The sequence below is a fragment of the Microdochium trichocladiopsis genome, assembly GCF_020744255.1.
Source record: "Microdochium trichocladiopsis strain MPI-CAGE-CH-0230 chromosome Unknown B0I36scaffold_13, whole genome shotgun sequence".
NCBI lineage: Eukaryota > Fungi > Ascomycota > Sordariomycetes > Xylariales > Microdochiaceae > Microdochium > Microdochium trichocladiopsis.
Genome location: NW_025763556.1, coordinates 1,066,396 through 1,087,841, shown reverse-complemented (window position 1 = coordinate 1,087,841; position 21,446 = coordinate 1,066,396). Strand labels below are relative to the sequence as shown.

General features: G+C 54.6%; 7 protein-coding genes across 7 annotated transcripts; 4 read left to right on the top strand and 3 right to left on the bottom strand.

Moving 5' to 3' along the window:
* Positions 1-587: 587 nt before the first annotated feature.
* On the bottom strand, positions 588-1,783 carry B0I36DRAFT_219008 (uncharacterized protein; the record flags this gene model as incomplete). Its single annotated transcript, XM_046149006.1, has 5 exons — positions 588-651; positions 821-1,289; positions 1,361-1,417; positions 1,472-1,528; positions 1,594-1,783. Coding segments are annotated over 5 exons (837 nt in total), but the record flags the coding sequence as incomplete, so codon positions are not given.
* Positions 1,784-4,747: 2,964 nt separating this feature from the next.
* Positions 4,748-6,481, top strand: B0I36DRAFT_299373 (uncharacterized protein; the record flags this gene model as incomplete). The annotated part of the gene is made up of 3 exons (XM_046151975.1): positions 4,748-5,074; positions 5,151-5,609; positions 5,713-6,481. The coding sequence occupies 3 exons, from the start codon at positions 4,748-4,750 to the stop codon at positions 6,478-6,480; spliced, it is 1,554 nt and encodes a 517-aa protein (XP_046005425.1).
* Positions 6,482-6,781: 300 nt separating this feature from the next.
* On the bottom strand, positions 6,782-8,796 carry B0I36DRAFT_369412 (heterokaryon incompatibility protein-domain-containing protein; the record flags this gene model as incomplete). The annotated part of the gene is made up of 2 exons (XM_046159771.1): positions 6,782-7,118; positions 7,175-8,796. The coding sequence occupies 2 exons, from the start codon at positions 8,794-8,796 to the stop codon at positions 6,782-6,784; spliced, it is 1,959 nt and encodes a 652-aa protein (XP_046005424.1).
* Positions 8,797-9,654: 858 nt separating this feature from the next.
* B0I36DRAFT_398157 (uncharacterized protein) lies at positions 9,655-10,892 on the top strand (the record flags this gene model as incomplete). The annotated part of the gene is given in 3 exon segments (XM_046161605.1): positions 9,655-9,855; positions 9,873-10,421; positions 10,506-10,892. The coding sequence occupies 3 exon segments, from the start codon at positions 9,655-9,657 to the stop codon at positions 10,890-10,892; spliced, it is 1,137 nt and encodes a 378-aa protein (XP_046005423.1).
* An 814-nt stretch (positions 10,893-11,706) lies between these two features.
* B0I36DRAFT_49904 (uncharacterized protein) lies at positions 11,707-13,203 on the top strand. Its single transcript, XM_046162970.1, has 2 exons — positions 11,707-12,187; positions 12,247-13,203. Exons 1-2 carry the CDS (start codon positions 11,775-11,777, stop codon positions 13,073-13,075), a joined length of 1,242 nt encoding a protein of 413 aa, XP_046005422.1. The 5' UTR covers positions 11,707-11,774; the 3' UTR covers positions 13,076-13,203.
* Positions 13,204-16,443: 3,240 nt separating this feature from the next.
* B0I36DRAFT_398149 (uncharacterized protein) lies at positions 16,444-20,570 on the top strand (the record flags this gene model as incomplete). The annotated part of the gene is made up of 4 exons (XM_046161604.1): positions 16,444-16,670; positions 16,741-17,408; positions 17,463-18,125; positions 18,198-20,570. The coding sequence occupies 4 exons, from the start codon at positions 16,444-16,446 to the stop codon at positions 20,447-20,449; spliced, it is 3,810 nt and encodes a 1,269-aa protein (XP_046005421.1). The 3' UTR covers positions 20,450-20,570.
* Positions 20,571-20,826: 256 nt separating this feature from the next.
* B0I36DRAFT_210588 (NUDIX hydrolase domain-like protein) lies at positions 20,827-21,254 on the bottom strand (the record flags this gene model as incomplete). The annotated part of the gene is made up of 2 exons (XM_046148905.1): positions 20,827-20,995; positions 21,091-21,254. Coding segments are annotated over 2 exons (333 nt in total), but the record flags the coding sequence as incomplete, so codon positions are not given.
* Between the last annotated feature and the right edge of the window lie 192 nt (positions 21,255-21,446).

Below are 21,446 nucleotides of genomic sequence, written 5' to 3'. Positions count from 1 at the left end.
CTACGTACACTACACCCCAAAGTACGTCTTTGCGTTGCGTTTGCAGAACTTCACCTCAGGCTCTGCCACTCCTTCTTCCCGATTCCATTAGTCCCCGAGCCCATGACGAGCGGCGGACTCGGCATTCGTCCTGGCCCCTGAATGCTGTACTTATGGCCCAAGTGGCGATGCTGGGCATCACGCGGCGTGTCCAGCCGAGTGATAGAGACAGATCCTCCAACATGAGTATGGAGAATCATATCCTCGCTGTCATTGTCCGACAAGTCGCCACTCCTCTTCAAGCCCGGAGACAGCTGGGCCGGCGGGATCCTTCCAACACCACCACCGCCACCACCGCCCATCCCGCGACGACAGGCGTCGCAGCAACACTCCTCGCCACAAGTCGTGACATTGACACTGACCGTCTCGAGGATAAACTCTGGCATCGTCGGCGAGGGCAGCGGCTTCATTCCGGACCGGCGCTTCGAGTTGGGGCCATAGCCGCTGCCGGCGCCGTAGTAGTACGGGCTCCGCGCACCGCCAAAGTACGCCTTGCTCCCCCGGCCTCGGCTGCCCCCGGCGAAGCGACCTCGGCTGCGCGTGGAGCCTAGGATGCGGGGGAAGAAGCGCCTGACAAAGGGCTTCAGGGCCGGGATGGAGCCGCCGATGATGCTCAGGAGGAGCTCGACGACACACCATGCTAGTGCTGTTGCCGTGTTTCCTGTGCGGGAGACAAACGTCATTAGCGTCGAGCAAGAGAAGGTGGAAGTCCTACGGATGGTACGGAGGAGAATGGAGAGGAAACACTGGGTCGTTTGTAAAAGGGGAGTGGATGCTCGACTTACTCGTCAGGTCTGTATCCGTCATCAACACATTCAGGGTCTGCAGCCGGACAATGCTGACCACGCACACGAACCCGCCCATGGTGAGCACTACCGCCACCCCGACCTTCTGCTTGAACGGGAGCTGCAAGGTGCTGAGCATTGGCAACGGCAACACCAGAGTCAAGATATCCGCAAATATTCCCAGCCCGGCCTGCGCGAAATAGAACAACGGCCTGTCGATGCACACTGCCTTTGCGGATGCAACGAGGTCCCACGAGCCAGAGACGGGGTTGCAGCTGAAGATGTTGACAAACACGGAGGCCGCGGAGAAGCCCATGACGAAGGCAAAGGCCAGCCAGACGGCCCAGCGCATGCGGCGTGTCGGAAATATGCGCAGGTAGAAGAGCAGGATAGACCCCTTGGCGAAGCCGGTGGCGGCGCAGAACATTATGGCTGCGATGAGGTTGTCGAAGCTCCAGTTGGGCACTGTTGTCGTGGTTGATGTGATCAGTTTTGGATGTTCGTAGAGGAGTTCACGAGTGTGTGCCTGTACTCACTCAAGTCTGGTTGTAGCGGGACATCCCACATGTGCTTTCCCAGCCCCCAATTCAGCACTGCAGTTTCGCGTCAGCTCTCGAAATAAAGTGCTGAGGCATGCTTCGACATACTGTCCAGGATAAAGCCGATCATGATCAGTCCTAGCAAGAAAGCCACTGCCATCAGGTCTGTAGAACTTGTGTCAGCAAATACTCTGGCGGAAGTGCCGAGGACGAGATCACATGGTACTCACAGTCATCAAGAGCGAATTTGCCAGAGAGTACTACTCTGCTGTAGATACGGATGCCGATGACAACACTTGTGATGGGTAGGAAGACACCAATGACTCCGAGCAGCCCAGAGGCCTCGTAAGGCGCGTTCCTGTTGGGGATGGCATCTTGTGGCGGTGCTGCCGCAAAGAGGACGCCGTCGAAGAGGGACATCTTTGGCCGGTTGAGAGTTGACGAGACGCAGGAGGAAGCATGTGGGCGCGATGCTTATGGTGGTGCTTTTGCCTGGCTGTCGACTACCTGCACCGGCGAAATTAAACTTCTCTTAAGCGTTTCGGGAATTAAAAGCAGGCAAGGCCTTTCGTGGTGACCTGGATGGAAAGGGAAGGTCGAAGGAGAACCTGAAAGCGGCAATCTTCAGGAGCAGTTCGACGGCTCAACGTGGAGTTTCTACGTGTCGACGTCGAAGCGGCCAGGCCGTAAACGTGTCGCACGAGGTGAAGAGCAGGGCGCCCTCGTGTTAATATCCGGGGTACGAGCATACTTTGGCCGTGCACGTCCAGCACGGTCCTCGTTGCCTGTCTGGGGCTTCCCTGGACTGCCTATCATACAGGGCATCAGATGATGACGAGACTTCTGGGTAACCCTTGCCTTACTTTCCCGACTTGTGTACCACGCAGGTGGACGCACGCAACGATAGTTCTACAGGGGCCAGGGACACCAGCAGCGAGTGTGGCTGCAGCTAGCAACATTGGTGGAGTAGACCCTACCATGGCCCATTCATGGACTAACCTGATCGAGCAGGATATGGAGAGGTACGGGAGTCGCAGAAAGTCTCAAGAAGCCGAAGTTAGAGGCAGGGTGCAGCGAAGAAATGTCCGCACACGAGGCATGCCGATCTCTCGAACATCTGCCTGTAGGAAAATGCCATCGCTTGTAGTCATACACGCGGAAGCTTGTGACAGTTACCGACGCCAATCTTGTACTATGGCTGCAGTGCAATGATTCGACTATTGGCATTGATGGCTCTGTCCTTTCATTTCCAGGAGTAGTTTGCATGTCTGCATCGATGCTGCGAACTTTAAATACCCAGAACACTGGCAGAAGGAGCACACACGACTCCCAATGTGTCAACTCGTCAAAGTCTTGATCAACTTCCTGACCATTGTCATCAACCAAAGAAATGCGAAAAGGCGGCAATGGTGCGCCATACACGATCAGCACTGTCCACGCATCGATGTGGTCGGTGAGGTTGACGAAGACCAGGGATGCCCTGCTTCCTGCAGGTTCCGATGTAGCTGTCAATCGAAATATCCATGAGGGCCAGGGAGTGACACCCTGGCCGATCTCTCCATGCTCGCCAACCACGCGCCGCATTTGCCATCCACCACACGTGGAATTAACCTTGTATGGCTCTCCAGGTGCAAATGATCCTTGTCATCCGGTCGAGCTGGACATTCTACGGCGAGGCGATGGGAACAGTACACAACCCTTGCAAGCGGAAACCGAGGCAGATCCCGTCACCGTGCGGAACAATGCCGCATCGGAAAACATTCCTGCCATCCTGTGACCCAAATGCTTGCACTGACCAAGTAGCAAGGCGACTCGTGCGCGAAAAGCCTCCAAAGCACGCCAGTCCTCACTGCCTGTATCTTCCACGCAAGGTCGCTTGGCAAGTCGCCTCGCTGTGTCCGTGACCTTCGGCTCACGAGACAAAATGTTTGACCGCGCTGGCTGCTCATCAGACCGAGAAGAAATATTTGGTACACACGTGGATACCTTTCGACCCAAGTCTGCGGACTAGACGGGGTAAGCGAAATGTAGATCGACATGCTGAGCGGATTACCAGCCATGTGCTGGTGGGGCGTGGGGCGTCTCCCCAGAACCAAAACTTCTCCTGGCGGTGACGCCCATCCTTGTCGGGACCATAGCAGTGTCCCATCAACAGGAATAAGAAGCATCTCCTCCTCGGACACTTCCGTCCAGCACCAGTAGAACCAATTAGCTGTAGCTGGAGAGGATTCATGCAATGCGACGATCGTAGTAGCAGGCTCAAAAGATCTGCTGTATCGGGGATGCACGTAGGTGGCACCTCGTTTTTACGCCACCGAAAATCTTTTCTCGCAACACCAGAGAACATGTCCTGCCCGCGCGAGCTGCACTCGCTCGTATGGCCACCCGAGGCCAGGAAGGCGGAGGCAGAGAGGGAGGAGAGAGACTCATCGGAACACTTGCCGATGGCAGGCGCCACGCCGTTGCATTCCCGTGACGCCGCGCCGCCGTTCCGCGCGCCAAGGTGACTAGTCTAGCTAGGTCATTAACAGCCAGGCCTGACTGCAGCCCATCGTTGCAGCTTGTTCGTGCGACCCTCCGGCTAAGCGATGGCGGGAGAAGGGCTTTGCGATGCGTATCCCGTGACTGTGGACATCACAAGGCACAAGGCCAGCTTGAAAACATCTCCGTCATGCAAGGGCACCTTACAGGGGCGCCACACGCGTGCCGGGATCAGAGAATATGTCGTGGAAGTTTCTGCAAAGTCAGCTCCGTGGACAATGCCCATCGACAGGCCGTGCTGTCCATGCCGTCCAGCATGCAGTCCACAGCTTTCGTGAGATCCTAGGGTCCCCTAACAGCAAGACCAGTATGCAAATAAGACCAGCTGTAGCAATGAAACCTTGCTTCACGCAAGGTCCACGTGGCGCCGTTGACATGCCGATGACAGTGATCTCCGCCGAGCTCTCACACGAGCCTATGATCTGGTAGGTCGTCAGGGTCCCATGGCCCCTGTCCCTCCACGGGCCAAGTTCTTGTCTACCTATTGCCGGGCACTTTGACCCATCTTGGCAACCCAATCGCAGCTCCCCTTGCCATTGCCGCTTCTCCGCAGACCAGGCGGATTCCGCTGCCAGCAAACCAGACACCGCCGCCCACAATGCCGGTTCCTTCTGGGTCTTCTTCATGCAAGATCCCTGGTCCCCCACCTGCATGAAAGCGCCGAGGAAACAGAGCCACCCCTGCGGACACCCTAAGGACGACTAGAGCAGTTCCTCGCGACATTGCGATCTGTCAATAAAACAATCGGTTGGGCTACACCACCGATATAGCTCGAGAACTGATGAGCTGCCTCTTACTACGCAGTCGGTATCACTCACTAGCACCAGGGAGTCAAACGTCATCATGGTGTCATCCACGCTGAATGTGCTGGGCGCCCTCGCGTCAGGCGTGCTTGTCAACGCCGTCGCCCCGTCATGCAGCAAGTGCACCATCAACGATGCCACGGTGGGCTGTGCGTCGCTAAGCGAGGCGTTCCCCAGCAAGACCTTCTTCCCGGGCCAAGAGGTGTACGCCTTTGAGAAGACCAACTTCTGGTCGAACCACGAGATCCTGAGCCCCAAGTGTGTGTTCCGCCCGGAGACTGCACAGGATGTGGCGGCTGCCGTCATAACACTCAAGGAGGACTGCACGCAGTTCGCTGTGCGTGGAGGAGGGCACATGGGGATCAAGGTATTCTCGCTCCCTGCTTCTGCAACGTATTCGGTGTTTGAATGCGACACAACGATGCTGACACACCACGAAACAGGGAGCCAATAGCATCGACAACGGCGTGCTGATGGTCATGTCCAACTTGACGACCTTGTCGCTCGCCGAGGACAAGCTCAGCGTCGAGGTCGGCCCCAGCCACGACTGGGGCGAGGTCTACACGGAGCTCGACAAGCACGGGCTGACCGTGGCGGGCGGCCGCCTCGCGCCCGTCGGCGTCCCCGGCCTGCTCCTCGCTGGCGGCGTCAACTTTCATGGCAACCAGCACGGCTGGTCTGCGGACAATGTGCTCGAGTACGAGGTCGTGCTGGCCTCGGGCGAGATTGCCACCGTCTCGGCGGTGGAGAACCCGGACCTGTTCTGGGCGCTCAAGGGCGGCAGCAGCAACTTTGGCATCGTCACCAAGTTCAGGCTGCGCACGTTCAAGTCTGGCACTGACGGCAAGGTGCTTGCCGGCACTTACACAGTGTCGGCCGAGCACCTGGATGCTTTCTTTGTGGTATAACCTGCCCCTTCCACCCCACAGCTTCATCCTCGACGTGCTCTACTCGAGTCACTACGCGGCTCTTTGTATAACTGACACCATTGCTATTATTATCTAGGCCATCGCCCACTACGCCGCGTACAACACCGACCCGCTCTCACATATCGTGCCCATGACCGTCGCGGGTCCCGATCCAACCACTCCCGCCGCCGCCGCCGTCATCCTGTACTACGACTCTGCCGAGACGCCCGCGCCCGAGTGCTTCGCCGAGTTCTTCAAGATCCCCGCGCTCGCCAACTCGGTCTCGGTCAAGACCCTGGGCGAGTTCGCCGTCGAGACGGGAGCTCTGGTGGTCGACGGGATAAACGACATGTTCATCGCCGGCACCACCGTGGGCAAGACCTACGAAGACCTCCTGCGGGGAATCCAGATCACCAACGAGGTCTTCTTCAGGGAACTGCCAAAACTGCACGCCGTCATCCCCGTCGAGAAGCTCAGCCTGGTCAGCATCGACTGGCAGCCCATCGGCACGCTGTGGGCCGCTGCCTCCAGGGCTGCAAACCCGGTCGGCAACGCGCTCGGTCTGGACGTCGAGGCCAAGGGCACGTACCTGGCCTGGGCGGAGGTCGTCGAGTGGATCGGTGACGAGTACTATGACCCTGTGCATGAGTGGATCGTCAACACGACGCGGGTGATCGAGGAGGCCACCCGTGCCGCGGGCTTGTACGATGCGTTCAAGTACATGGGCGATGCGGCCGGTTTCCAGAGCATCTATGCCGGGTATGGCGCCGAGAACGAGGCGAGGCTCCGTGAGGTGTCGCGCAAGTATGACCCGGAGCGCGTATTCCAGCGTTTGATGCCTGGTGGATTCAAGATCGGGGTGTGAGTCCAGAATTTGAAATGGCTCTGGAGTGGGTTGACCGCGTTCTCTATATTAGCCATATAGGATGCTTTAGGAGAAGCTGAAAGGATCTGAGTTACGTGGCATGCGTTTGAGTTCCCTCTAAGTTTTATTTTGAAGTTTGAGCATCCTATTCTGCCGTGATTCTTCAACCCCTCGATGGGCCTACAAAAGATGGGAGTCCTCTGGAATGATGCACTCTTACAAATTATGCTCCAGAAGGTTTCGGGTTGCGATCAAAGGTCGTTCTTTGATCAGAAGCTCATCGGATCCAGTTATTTGGCCTCTACTCAAGCCAAAAGTCCTGCTCTTCTAGGCCAAGCCCTTCAACCTCTCCGTCCATCATGTCATAAACATATGCTTCTCCAACAAGCGTGTAAGCAGATTCGCGAGGACTGCTATCGATCTTACGCAGCACATGTGGCACGATCGCGTTATTGAGAACGCATACAGCATCACCAACCTCCATGGTCAGCGGGCCATAGCCGATTCGCCCGCCAACCGTGGTAAAGAGACGCCGGCAGCCAAAGGTCAGGCTGATGCGCCACGTGAATACCACACCGGGGTCTTCGCTAGATGTGGGACCCTCTTGGTTCGCGAGGCCTTGCCTCTCGCGTTCGTCGCTAGTTGAGATTCCTTATTAGATTGTTGTTGGGTGTCAGAGTCAAGAATTACCTACTGCAAATTGTCGACGTCGCTGCGAGTCGCCCATACCACTTTCTGGGCTACTCGGTCCATGCTGGCTCTGAAAGCATAAAAGTCCTCGACGCTAGGAGCCGATGGGGCGCTTTTGTGACCTGACGTTAAAGTGCTCCAATACGCGTCGGCAGTGATGTGCCTCGGAGGACTGTCCCCTGCATCTCTGGCGAACTGTTCAGATGGTAAACAAGAAGGGCCAAAGACCCTAGAAGCCATATCTCGCTCCCAGTTGTACATCGTGGCCAAGTGTCGATCGATATCCTGGAATAGTTGGCGTGGATCCGGGTTCATAATCCACTCTTCTCTGTGTGGCAACTCGGGGAATACCTCCTGAATTCTATCAAACAGCAGACCCTTGACGACGAAGGTCCCAAAGTTCCCGATCTGTTCGGGAACGCTGGTCCTCCGGCTCGCTCGAATATCGTGATGCGCACCATATGTAAATAATGAGATGTTGTGGTAACCACCGATGTCGTCCTCATGAAGCCGAGAGTATTCGGGGACCCAGCTTGGGAAGCCGGCCCTCTTTCCAGGTGCAGTGGCGCTGCTGAAGATCCACCACCAAAATACTCCAGGAATAGAGTTTGTAAGGATTGCGTATGTGAATCGGGTGTAGCCTTCTTCTATCGTCCGGTCTTCAAGCACGCCGAGCCTTTCGATGAATGACTCGTCGACCAGCCCAGTAATACCCCGGACACGGTCATACGGGTCGCTGCATTTGTGAGTGCGAGCAGTCATACGCAGAGTTGCCAGTAGGGGAAAGGGCCAATCAAAGCCGCCCTCCTCCCGACCCTGGTTCAAGTGTTCTCGAAGCACAAAGACTGCCTGCTCTCCTGCTCGGGCCAGTGCTTGTGGTGGCGTTTCACCCTCAACTACCTCTGTCAGGATAATTCTCATCAGGCGCCAACCATATAGAGCAGATTGGAAAGTATGTGTGGAAACCTCAACGAGGCCAGACAGGAAAGTGAGCTGCCTTGCGAGGACAGCCTCTTGAATCACCCACAGGCGCGAGAGCCAGCTGCTGCAAAGGATCAGCCTGGCCTTCTCCCACAGGGGTGATGAAAGTGACGGCAAGCCATATTCTGCTGGTTGGCTCATGCTGAATGAAGCACTGGACAGATCCGATTGTCCTTCGTGTTCTGCTAGTTTTGCCCCGACTTGGGCAATCTCATCGAGGAATGCCAGACCAGCCACGTCGTGTATTCCGATCCATGCCCAAACCGTGTCAGCACAACGGTATATCTTGGACATGAGTTTGATCTGAGTTCTCTTCTCGACTTCATCCTGCTGATTGATGCAAATGGCGTCTATCCATAACGGCAGGCTGGAGCGACGACGGGCGAGGTATGGTAGTGCTTCATATAGATTGTGATGGATTTGCAGTTCTTGGTCGTTGCACACGAATTGGTAGGCGAGATCGAGGTCGCCCCAGGCATATGAGAGTGCGTCGAACTCAGGTACCGAGTTGTTGGATCCGTCGAGAAGCTGAGATGACTTCAGGCTCCATACAACCTCGCCTGCTTCGTCGATAGAAGCATAAAGGAGTCGGATCTCGCCGGTCTCCAGTGGTGTGTACAGGAATGATGGTCTTTCTGCTGGCATGGTTGATTCGACTGACCTGACCTTTGTGGCAGGACTAAAACAATCGTGCACCGGATGCAGATCAGAAGAGGTTGGCTGGTCATGATCCCCGCTTCTCCGCCAAGGGATCTGCTGATTAGAGTGGCGATGTGGTTATCGGCAATCTGCAACAAGCACGAGGTTTGAGGGTAGGCATGTCCGGTCATGCAGCCTTGCGGAAAAATGGCCCCTGAGCATCTTCAGTGGACATGGGATGTGGTCGCCCTTTAAACGCCTGGTTCGTTAGACAAACTACTCCCTATGAGATAAGGCACATGGTGGCTGTGTGCGGTTTGGAAGACCTACTGCCAGCCTGATTCGGCTATGCACTCTTTCGACGCCTGTCGACCGTTGGTCCAAGGGATTCGTCCACCTGCCTTCCCGACATCGCTTGCTTGTCTTTGGCGAGTCACGCAGAGCCATCAAGTTTGCAAACGTCTCCAGCACAGCGTGCGACCCCGCCACTGTTGGTTCAGACGGGCACGACCAACTGCATGAGAGTCCACACAACACCGGGATAATGCCTGCCTGTGGGCCTCGAAAATCGGCCGCCGCCCTGGTCACAAGGCCGAGAAAGGCCGAGACAACCCAAACGAAAATGGGGTTCAGAAGAGGGAAGACGCAGCTCACACGCCTTGGCTGTTGGTCACAGCTCTGCCAGCTGTGCGGGATGTTGGGCAGTCACTGCTTGTAGGCTTGCATCATGCATGGACCCAGATCGTGCCGTGACAGCGGTGGGCACCTGTTTTGACGCACCTCGATGCTTCTCCATCTCTCCTGCAGCGCTCTTTTCTCTCCAGCTTCTTGTGCTGTGAAGCAAAGAATTGGAGTTCGAAACCAATGCTCGCACGAGCGAGATCATGGCTACGGCTCCTCCCATTGTTGACATATCAGGTCTACGCCAGACCAACTACAACCGATGAGCTTACAAGCGTGACTCCAGAGGCTTCGCGGTCCCAGGAGCTTCCGCTCGATGCCCGACAAGTCGCCTTCACCGAAGTTACGCTGACTTCTACGGGCTACTACATCTGGCAAACAACCGTCAGTGTCATTGCCAGGACAACCATCACCACGGAGAGCACGGCATGGGACCTCGAGACACAGCTCACAACGTTCACCGCAGCGGGAGAGACGAGCACAGTCACAACAACTGTCACCACCACTGCCCCCCGCCAGGCCAGACTGGCGCGAAGCTTGCAACCAAGAGCCAGCCCACCACCCACAAGAGCCAAGAGAAGAGACATCAATACCACGACCTTGATGATCTAGAGATCGCTCCACCCGCCCCGCGCCAGGCGACAACCGTGACAGAGTTCATCGCGACACGCTTCATTGTGGTGTCGACGACGACGACGCGCTCCGTCACCATCGTCACGCTGACCAGCACGAACCTCGGAATAGTCACCCTGCCATCCACGGTCGTCGAAACCGTGCTCAAGACAGCACGTTCGGCCGTACTCGTCACGAGCACACATACCGTCACTATCACGGGTACACCTGGCGTTGGTGGTTTTGCGGGCGCCGGATCCAGTGCTGATCAATCTTCAGGCGGCCTTAGCACGCAGGCGCTGATAGGCATTGGCGTAGGCGTGGGATGTGTGGTGGTGGTACTGCTGGCGCTCGGAGTATGGTGCCTGTTGCGCAGGCGGAAGATGGGTAGGACTGCAGCGGCAGATGCTGCGACTCATCAGGGGATTTCGGCTTACGGGAATGGTCCTGTGATGCCCGACATGGTTTCGGGGCGGAGTCCGGGGCCAGACTCATCGTGGACCTCGCCGTCCCATACTCGCACGCCGTCAGAGCTATGGAGCGGGACTGCAGTGAACTCGACGCCGCGGGTGTGGTCGGGACACTCGTGGTCAACAGTGGGATATGTTGCCGGTGGTCTGCATCAGAGCGCTGGTGCGGACGCGTACAGTCACCAAGATGGCATGTGGTACCCGGCTCTTTACGAGACCAACCATCCTGCGGGACATGGACTTGCCGAGGCAGGGGATCAGAGCTGGCGTAATGGTGGTGGAGGCCTGGCAGAGCTTGATGAGCAGACGAAGCCGTCTGAATTGGGATCAAAGACGTGAAACGAAGTGATTGTTGTGGTTCCCATTGTAATCAAGTATTTGCATATTTTGCATGGCTGCCCCAGGGGGAATAGCCTCATCAGGGAACAGACACCCTTATTCAAATAATATCATGCACGCCCGCAGAGAAAAGACGGTCTATAGCGCCCAAGAGACAGAGACGTTCTTTGAAACAGGTGCTTGTCAAGCCAAACAAGCCCGTAGTGCCCACCGACAACAGGTCAAGGCTCAGGTAAGATCGTCGCCAAAGATTAAGTGTCCAAAACCCCAAACGTCATTAATTGCCCAAGTTCAGACGGCGACTTCTACGACTCCTGGCATAAATGCACCAAGTCATTCTGAACCTGGCAGATGGGTTATAGTCAGGTCTCCAGATTGAGAAATCAGACCACCCGAGGTGTTAAGTGGCATCAGGAAATGTGTCTAGAAACACTTCAAGCCATACGCCTGTGAGTCTTGTCCGGCACTGGGCGCCTGGCGAAAGGTTATAGAGTAAATGGCTGAACACACTCCACCATGTCACCAACATACATTTGTCGACTTTTTGCCACTACTTTCACGAAAAAACACGACCTATAGTCCATCCCTTGAACGTGGGCAGTGCCATAAATTGCTGTGCACGCATGTCCCTGTCCCTGCCTCACACCAGCACCAGGTTGTTGTCAGCCTTGAGCTAGCAGGGATTGGATCCGCTTGCCCAAAAAGCAGGAGCTCCTAGCCAAGCGCCCGTGACCCCGCCTTTGGGCTCATGAAGTGGAGTGTGCCCCGCCAACGACGATAAAGGACGCATAAGCGTCATCATCACCCACCAGGCCGAACTCTGTTGCCTCGACGGCGTCTTCATCGCCATCAACACACTTCGGCACCGTACGGCATCGAAGGATGGATCCACTCAGCATATCAGCAAGTATCGTGGCAGTGGGCGGCGTCACGCTGAAATCTGCCCTAGGATTGCTCAGTGTTATCCGAGAGTTTCGAAGCCAAAATAAGGATGCTCGGGCCCTGAAGTCTGAAGTCAACGATTTGGCCGCCGTCTTAACCTCGCTGCTCGAAACTATTACGACGACTCCGCAACTCGATCTACGGGCCTTAGAGCGCCCGCTCCAGCGGTGTGGGAATGCATGTGATGAGTACCGCCAGCTCATTGAGCGTTGTATGAAACACTCCAGCGAGAATTCACGGAGTTTCAGAGACTGGATCTCGCAGAAGTATCTACAAGGGGACATCAATGACTTCAGGTCGATGATAGCCGCCCATAAATCGACCATCAATATTGCCTTAGCAAATGCAAACTTGTAAGTGGCACCAAGCTATTGACCACATCCATCACTGCCTTTCTGACATCTGGCCTCAGACGGATCGCTGCTGTACCACCCGAAGTCCTCGAGGATTACAAAGATCTGATCTCTGATACCACAAGTGATCTCAACAACCGGATGCAGGACATCAACCAGAAAATCGAACGGCTCAAAAATGGTGATCCGGCTGCCATTAACGACATCGCATTAGAGTGGCAGGCCATGCTGGAAGAGAAAGAAAGCACTCAGCAAGGTCTCCAGATGTGCGCTCAACTGTCGAACTACATCCTGCAGTTCGAAATAACTTCAAAGGAGCACCCACAGTTTTCCGGGAGGCTTTCCGCGCACAAGCATATGAAAACCGGTCTGGGCGAGATCAGTAACTCTATCCAATCTCTTGTGTCCCGCCTCCAAGCTCATGAAGCTACCATCAGAAAACAAGTGGATACAATGTCTCTGGATGAATCGCTCTCCGATTCCATTGCCGAGCAGCTGGCACTGCTTCAACAAACAAAGGACAGCATACATCAGTGCATTGAAATCGTTTCAGAAGCGGGGAAACTCGTGGACGAGAGGAGCAATGTGTTTGAAGACATAACTCTGGCCGATAATAGCTATGCGTTTTCCGTGTCGACCGTAAACGACCTTGTTACAGCTCGGAGGTTGGTCCTTAAAGGGCGATCCAGACATTTTGGAGGACAGGTAACGGATGATACGGTCGTCAAATCGATCGAGGCTCTCACGAATCTGGATCTAGAACACTTGAAGTCGACCAGAGACACCGAGAAAAACACGCCAGATTCCGCCTCGGACTCCCGAGTCTCCCCCGAGTACCTTGGACGATATGGTCCAGGTGTAACAGTTAGCTCCCGCAACGCGGGTTGACGGGCTGAATTTACAGGGTTTTGCAATTCCACGGTCCCGTATGGTGAACTACCGGCAACGTCGTGAATTGCAAAGCGTTTCGACTTTGAAATATCTCTCTACGTGGTTAATCCTGGCCTAAGTTCTCCATAGCTCGAAGGCGTCGAGTACTATATCCCATCACTCCTTAACGTAAACTCGAGTGCTATCCTCTTAGGCTTACCCCCGTCTGCCCTTACAATCCCCGTTTTATTCGTACCTACGTCCACCTCTTTCCTCTTGACCTCCGTCTCTGTTACCTAGATGTACGCGAAATACTTATTCGGGTCTAGCTTAACTCTTAACCTGATAGTGAGATCTACTACGACGAACTAAAACTTATGTACTAGCTTCCCGCTATGGCTACGGAGGAATTATCCGTTAAGCCCGTCGCTAACGCTAGCTGCTACTAGTACTACTTTTCCTCCTCTAAGGTCTCCAGAGCCCTGATAATATAGTATCCGGCTGCCCCTAAGTCCAACCACCTCGCGGGCTATGGGCTTACTAAGGCGGGGGAGCAGAGCTGGTATATTAGGAGTGGAGGCCTGGCAGAGCTTGATGAGTAGACGAAACCATCTGAATTGGGGGCAAAGCCGTGAAGCGGAAGGTATCGGCGTAGTTTTTGTTGAAACTGATTTTGTCATTTTGCATACTGGTGATGCAGCAAAGATTGCCCCAAGCGGGAAATAGACAATTTAATCAACAACAAGTTTGGTGCGAGTCGATTCGCATATCGTTCGCTTTCTTTTCCTTGAGCGTTTATTTAGGTTGAGGTATTCTGTGGACTCTCGAGTAGTCGCGTGGGGAGCTTGCTTCAAGATGGAAAGCCTCCAAAGCGGTGTTCTTTTCTGAGGTCTGGTCTCGCACTGATCTACGAGATTAGAATTATACCGGGTGCGCCTGCAGAGCATAGACAGTTGATACTTCCCACAAGGCGTAGACGATCCTGGAGATAGGGGCAGGCAGGCAGGCAGGCAGGCAGGCATGCACTAAATTCCTGCAGTGGTCCAGATTCATATTCCTCCGTCCCAAGACTGAGCATGTGGGCAGTTTCATGCAATAGGAGGTACCCTTGTGTTTGTAATCCCTCGCAGCCAATGTACTGAGCCTCCGTGCTCGACCTGCAGTTCTGCCCCGCTGCCTACCTCCAATGCCCACTGAGTACACTTCAAAGTCCAGAGAGGAGATCCTTGTCGACAATCAAGTACAAAACCCCAAATGCCAAGTGTCATCAAATGGCCAAGTTGGTACGGCATATTCTACTGCCCCTGGTATAAATATACCAAGTCATTCGGGGCCTGGCCTTGGGCGAGGTCTTTTGGGCCTTTAGACGGAGAACTCACATTGCTCCACGTACTAGGCTGGCATCAGGAAATGTGCGCAAGACATTGCAAGCGCTACGCTTGTGAGTATTTCCCATTAAAAAGCGCCTAGCCAGGGAATATAGAGAAAGATGCCCAAACACCTTCCACTTGCCACAAAACCACATTTGCCGAGTCTGGGCGACTTCTCACACTCAGAAGGGCAACCTGCAGAAGCACAAGAGCGATTTTCACTTATTCAGTAGGTGTAACATGAGATAATGCATGGCCTCGCTGCTGGGATTTATGCAATTCATAAGTGCATAATTTCCCCATGCGCAGTGCTGACCTGGCAGGGATCTTCCCACCCATATGCAAGAGCTCAGAGCCTGACGTGGCGATGTGGCTGGGCTCGACCCCGCAGTCAGCCGCACCAACGACGATAAGGATGCATAAGCCTTATCCCAACTCGTCCTGCCGTATTCTATTACCTCGATGCATCTTCATCACCATCAACACATGCTAGCGCCGTATAATGTGGAAGTATGGATCCACTCGGCCTAACAAGTGTTCTGATAGCAGCCCTCACTGCACAGACGTCCGTCACAAAGCTGTTCAGTTCAATCCGAGGCATTGGAAGCCATGACAACGAGGCCCGGGCTCTCCTGACGGAAGTCGACGAATTGACTGCAGTTTTGACCTCACTTATACATGCCATTTCGGCCAGTCCGACACTAAACCTGTTGCCACTGGAGCCGCCGCTTCGGCGGTGCGCAGACGCATGCGACGAGTATCGTGAACGAATCGAGCGGTCCACGAAAGAATTGAAGCATAAGCCTCCAAGTGTACGATGGCTGAATTCTCGACTAAAGCTGGAGTCTCCACAATGGGACATCAATGACTTCAGGTCAAGTATCGCCGCCTATAAATCGACCATCAACATCGCCTTAGCAACTGCAAACTTGCAAGTGATTCCAGCTGTTAACTACATTGTTCCCTGCCTTTCTGACATATAGTCTCAGACGAGTCGGCGCGGTAAACCCCCAAATCCTCGAGACCTATAAAGTCATGGTCTCGGATACGACAGATAATTTGAACACCTGCATGCAGGACATTAATCAGAAAATCGAACAACTCAGAAATGGTGATCCAGTCGACAATGACGAGACCGTGTCAGAGCGGCCAGCCGTTCTGCGAGGGAACGAAAGCATTCAGCACGGTGTCCAGGCGGATCCCCAACCATCAGATCACGTCCCGCAGTCCGAGATACCGTCAACGAAAATCCCAGAATTCCCCGGCCCACTTTCCGCACAAAAGCATGGTGAAATCAGGCACTCTTATCAACCTCCTGTGTCCCACCCTCAAACTCAAGACGTTATAACAGCAAAACAAGTGGATACTACTCATCCGGGCGAAAAGATCCCCGATTCTGTTGCCGCGCAGCTCGCACTCCTCCAACAAAGAAAAGACAGCATACAGCGCTGCATTGAAATCATTTCGGAAGCTGGGAGGCTCATCGACGAGAGGAGTAACGTGTTCGGAGATATAGCTCAAGCCGATGACATTTCGACGTCTAGCACGGACATACCTTTTACAGCTCCGGCATTGGATCTACAAGCACTATCCCGAGTCTCGAATAGGCACATGGTGGACGACACGGTCGACACTTCATCGGAGGCTCTCATGCAACTAGATCTAGAACATGAAACGTCGACCACAGACTCTGAGAAGAATGTGGCAGCTTCTGCTTCGGATTCCGGAAGTTTCGCCTTCGAGCTGGAATCGTCATTTATATTCATTCCGGACGGATACGAGACAATGAGCGACACGGACAATATCAGTCGAGTCTCAGCCGAGCTTGATACGATTTCTGTAGTAACCCCGGGGACGGCACACCCAGACTCGGGCTATGGAACAAACTCGGTCAGTCTTCCGGCTCTTGACGCTATGGCGATATCCGACAAGCCCCATCCATCGCGGCCAACAGTGGGAGGCGGGGCTGGCCAAAGTTCCAGACTCGTTGTCATTGATGAGCACGAGGAGGATTTCATGGAGACAATGACGGAGTTCTCTGACTCTGGGAGCTTGGCCTCCCATGAGGAAACGCTTTCCACGAAGCTTGCAGCCAAAATCAGAGCCGATCTTGGTGCAGAAACCATCAGTGTCCAAAGCGCAGAAAGGCTGCAGCTCACGCTTGCTGAGAAGTTCAAGGACTTTGCGATCCACATCGCACAGGACACCGCTGGCCAGTTTGGACGGGATACCATGTACTACGTGTATAAAAACGCAGAGTAAGTGACCACTGCCTCAAGCAAGCATACGCAAGTGTTATGAGTACTGATAGAGGTATGGACACAGGCGGATTGCGTGGTCCCTTCTTCATACGTTGCGGGAGAACAATGAAGAAGAGCCGGACGACAGTCGCTTCAACTTATACAAAGATCCTGATCTTGACCAAGAGAAATACTCTCGGACCGAACACTGGGCGCAAGAAATGGCCAGTATGGATGCGACCACATTCCAAACATCATCAGCTGCGGACGACCTACCTCATGATGCGGAAGAATTGGGCAAAGAGCAGGCGGACAATTCTCAAACACCGGCACACGAGTGCTATGCCAAGGTTCTCAACAGCTCAGAAGCATACAAGTGGTTACTGGCAAATCTGAGGCGAGACATATCACTGCGACAGACTGAACCTGACCTTCAAGGTCAAATCAGGCGACAACTCATCGATTCGCTGCCCCGACAAAGGGTCAGTCGGCGCCATAACCCCCCGGAGTACGACGTGCAGATCGAATTGGAGTGGGATGCACTCGACTTCTTTGAGAGGCAACGGTACAAGCAATCACCTCACCAGGTTGCTGGTCAAGCGATCGTCGTTATTGGCTCAGACCAGGACGCCCAAGCCACGACCTGTGAAAAGTATCTGATGCAGACATGGCCATCCACCGGAGAATATACCATGCAGTGCTTCGTTGAGTGCCTCCGCAGCAACGTGTCTCGGGTAGCCTGTAAGTTACAAGCCCAAGCCTTTACACCATGCCATTGTAGTAATAAACATCTAGTCGTCAAGGTCCCAGGTTCTTCCCTCGAACTGCGAATCAAAGATCGCAAAGTGGTCGGCGAGATACACGGAACTAAGGCTTTCGTGAGTGAAATCAGTGAGCAACTGGCTTGGCTTGGCGCAGCATTGCAAGATAACCCAAAGTCATCAGAGTCTCTCTGCCACTCGGAGCCGATTGTCCAGACGCCAAAGCCAACTTCTGAAGCAAGGAACCTGCCACACGACGTCTCTTACAGCTTTCGGGTCAACTACCTGTTCAGAGACTTTGATCCGGACACCAAGCGCAGCTATGGTCAATGTTGGCATGGTCTCTTTCGCAACGCAGTTGTGGTGCGCGGCTATCCGATCCCCGAGCGTTTAGAAGACGACAGGCCTGGATTTGGACTTGAAATCACATTGCCGATGATGGCTAGCCTGACAAAAGCACAGTTCTTGAATTCGTTCCATAAGACGCCCATGATCAAAGGCTTTAGTACTCTGTTATATCCGACACGGCAGAAACACGCTTCCACGACCTGGCATCTCATCTACAACGTCGACGCGAGATATATGTCGTTTGCGAGGGGATTGTCGTGTTTTGCGCCTTCCTTGGATCTGATGCGGCTTGTTCAACCTGGCCACCGCCATTTTCTCGGGTGGTGCAGAGACGCACGGCTCTTCGCAGGTGAGTTGCTTTGGAAGGACACCAGCAAAACCCGAAATATCTGCCTCATGCTGAGAGTTTTTTTTGGCGCAGGGGCTTTTGACGCAGAATACTCGGTTGAGTTCTCATTGCTTCCGGAAGCCCATGAGGATTGCCTTCTCTATGAAACAGCCGTGGTGCACGGCAGATTCCTTGAAGTAGAATCACTCCAGACTGGTGCCAAAGACACCCCGGCCTGGGTCAGCCGCCTCGGCGAAGACGAACATCGACGACGCTTGCAGTGGCTGCAAAGTCAAAAAGTGGTCTTCTGGGATGAGCAAGACAAAAGAGGCTGGCTTGTCGACGGCGTCAGTGCTTTACTGCACCTCCTCCGCGCCTGGATCGAACATGAGAGAGCCAGCGACTTTGGTTCATACTTTCTCCTGGAGCCCGGATGTTTCATCGAGGCCAAAATTCCCTATTTGGCAAAGTCCGCCGTCGATCTTCTCATGCATAAGAAGAATTTAGAGCTGCCACTCTATCAAAACGAGAAGAGTACCTTCCAGGACCAGGTCGACCGTTTCTGCAACATCATAGAGCAAATGATCGCGTACCACGAGGCAAACAGCCATCAATGCACCCCGGCCCCCACAGAGCGCACCAACGAGCGAGCACGCCGATTCTTGGAAGGTTGGGATTTCTCCGAGTTCGTGGAAGGCAACGATCCTCTAGTGCCCCGCGTTGCGACGCTTCCCATGGAAGGGAGGCATTGGATGGATTTCCAACAAAGTACAAGTGGAGTAGTCTTCCTGGGAAGAGGCTTTGGAGACCTGATCCAGCATCGAGAACCACCTCAAAACCTGGGCTTCGGTGAGATGGTGAGTTCATGCCGTTGGGCCCAAGTCCCGCGGCACTCTTACTATCTTACGGCTCTGGTCCGTGACATCCAAGGTCTGGTTCAAGTGCTTGATGTAAAAGCGGGGACATACACGACTCACGTCGGATCGATGCTTGTTTGGCACAATCCCAGCAGGAAGGTTTTTGAACCTTGCCACTGTTCAGACCCCAGATCAAGTGACACTTGCGCGAACCATCCAGAGCATGATGATTACGTTCAAGTCTTGCTGCCAAGAGGTATCTCGGAGGATTTCCCGCTCACTGAACTCATAAAAAAACCTTCAGGCCACAATGGAGCTATCATTATCGGACACAGCCGAACTTTCAGCTGGATTTTCGAAGACTTCGGGAATCCCAAACGAGGGGATCCGCACACGGCGGGAGAGTCCCCGTACGTCCGCGCCCCTCGGTCTGACAGCGGGTACTCATCTCTGGCCGAGGCCTCCAGCAGCGAAAGGGCGATCGAGCCAGAGATTGGCATTGTTTGTGCCTTACCAAAGGAACTCAAGGCCGTCTGGACACTCCTCGATTGCTTTTACGAGCAAGGCAATGCCTCGAACAGGATCGTCCTAGGCCATCTGGGGGGTTTCAGTGTTGCCATGGCTGTTCTGCCATTTGGAGACTATGGCACCAACGTAGCTGCATTTGCTGCTGGGCGTCTAGCACAAAGCTTTCCCGACTTGCGATTCACACTGCTCGTCGGAATCGGTGGCGGTATCCCTTCAAGCCACACCGATATCCGTCTTGGGGACGTCGCGGTTGGTCTATCACCGAACCCCAACTACGACGGAGTCGTCCAGTATCGTGCAGGCAAGATCCGGAACGGCGTCTTCGAGATCAAACGTCAGTCTTTACGGCCGCCTCCGATTGATGTGAAGAAGGTAGTCGGTATAATGGTGTCTCACCCGACTCCCCCGGCCCAACCGCTTCTCCCGCACATAAATCAGATCGTGGAGAAATACTGTGAATACAGAAGTCCAGGAAACGAGAAAGATATCTTGTTTGAGGCCAATTACGATCCGACGAACAATTGCGATACTTCTCCTCAGAACTGTCGTTGTCCACAAGTGCAGGATAGGCCCCCACGGTCGTCGCCAGGGCCAAAAATCCATTACGGGACGATAGCATCTGGAGACCTGGTGATCAAGGACGCTTCGGACCGGGATGCACTTGCAAGCCAGTACAATGCGATCTGCATAGAGATGGAGGCGGCCGGAATCGCGACGGAGATGGACTGCTTGGTGATCAGAGGAATCTGCGACTATGCCGACGGCCACAAGTCCGATGTCTGGCAGGAGTACGCGGCAGCCACGGCGGCGGCCTACGCCAAGTATCTACTTACGCAGATGAGAGGGGCCACTTCGGCGCGAAGGGGGAAGCGTGCTCGATCTGTTGAGGCTCTATCTCCAGGGCCGCCACGATCGAGACGTAATCGAGAGCGTGAGCCTGCAGGTGTTGGCTCTAAGTAGACTGTTCAAGGTGCCTCTCTTTTCTTTTCACTGGACTCGGTATGTGCAGTGAACCACATTCATCTGCACATTGGCTTGCGTTGACGCAATTTGTTGCAATTTCGTGCGATGGTGTATCGATGTGACAGAGGGATCAACGGAAAACGGATTCTGTAATTATTGTGATTTTTATTGAAAGAGCTCTATGCGTAATTCCATGTCTTTTACCAGTAGTGTCATGGTCCCGTCTGACTTCAAGCAAGATGATCCGATGTCCTCCACAGCTTGAATGCGTCAAGCACGATGTCCCATTGCTCCTGCGACGCAAACTCGAGCGTCGTCTCCTCGGGCCTGCTCCCGTCGGCCCTCACAATCCCTTCTTTATTCGTACCCATGTCCACCTCCTTCCTCCTAACCTCCTCCTCCGTCGCCCAGATATACGCGAAATGCTCATTTGGATCCAGTTTGACTCTTAGCCCAGCATCTAGATCCACCGCAACGACGAACTGGAACTTGCACACCAACTTCCCGCTGCGGCTGCGGAAGAACTGTCCGCCCAGCCCTCCGCTAACGCCGGGTGCTTCTGCCGCTGCTGCTGCCCCCCTCCTCCTCCTCCGAGGTTTCCAGATCCTTGATCCACTCGATCGTGGTAGTTCCGGCACCGCACCAGCGGCCCGACCCCAACAGCCTTGAGGCCCGTCTCCTCAAAGAGCTCCCGCGCGCACGAGTACAAGATGCTCGGGTCCTCTTCGTCGCATCCGCCCCCGGGGACTTCCCACCTCAGCGGCATCGAGTCGTGCGGGGCGCGCTGCACGAGAAGCACCCTCGGCGATGGGGAGGACGGTGCTGCTGCCGCTTTGCTGGTGTTGGAGACGGGGCTGTAGTGGGGGAAGGGCTGGTCAAACACGATGGCCCCCGTGCCCAGCACATTCGGTGCCTGTGCCCCAGAGGAGGCGGTCTGTGGTATCGCCGCCGGGCCCGAGAAATGGCGCTCCAGGAAGGCTCGCGGGGCAAGCTT

What these genes read in the sequence shown, in the direction of transcription:
- B0I36DRAFT_49904 (XM_046162970.1), top strand. Translation starts at nt 11,775, where the DNA reads ATGGATCCACTCAGCATATCAGCAAGTATCGTGGCAGTGGGCGGCGTC. An exon ending in GCCTTAGCAAATGCAAACTT is followed by an intron (nt 12,188 to 12,246) that starts GTAAGTGGCACC and finishes ATCTGGCCTCAG; the next exon opens with ACGGATCGCTGCTGTACCAC.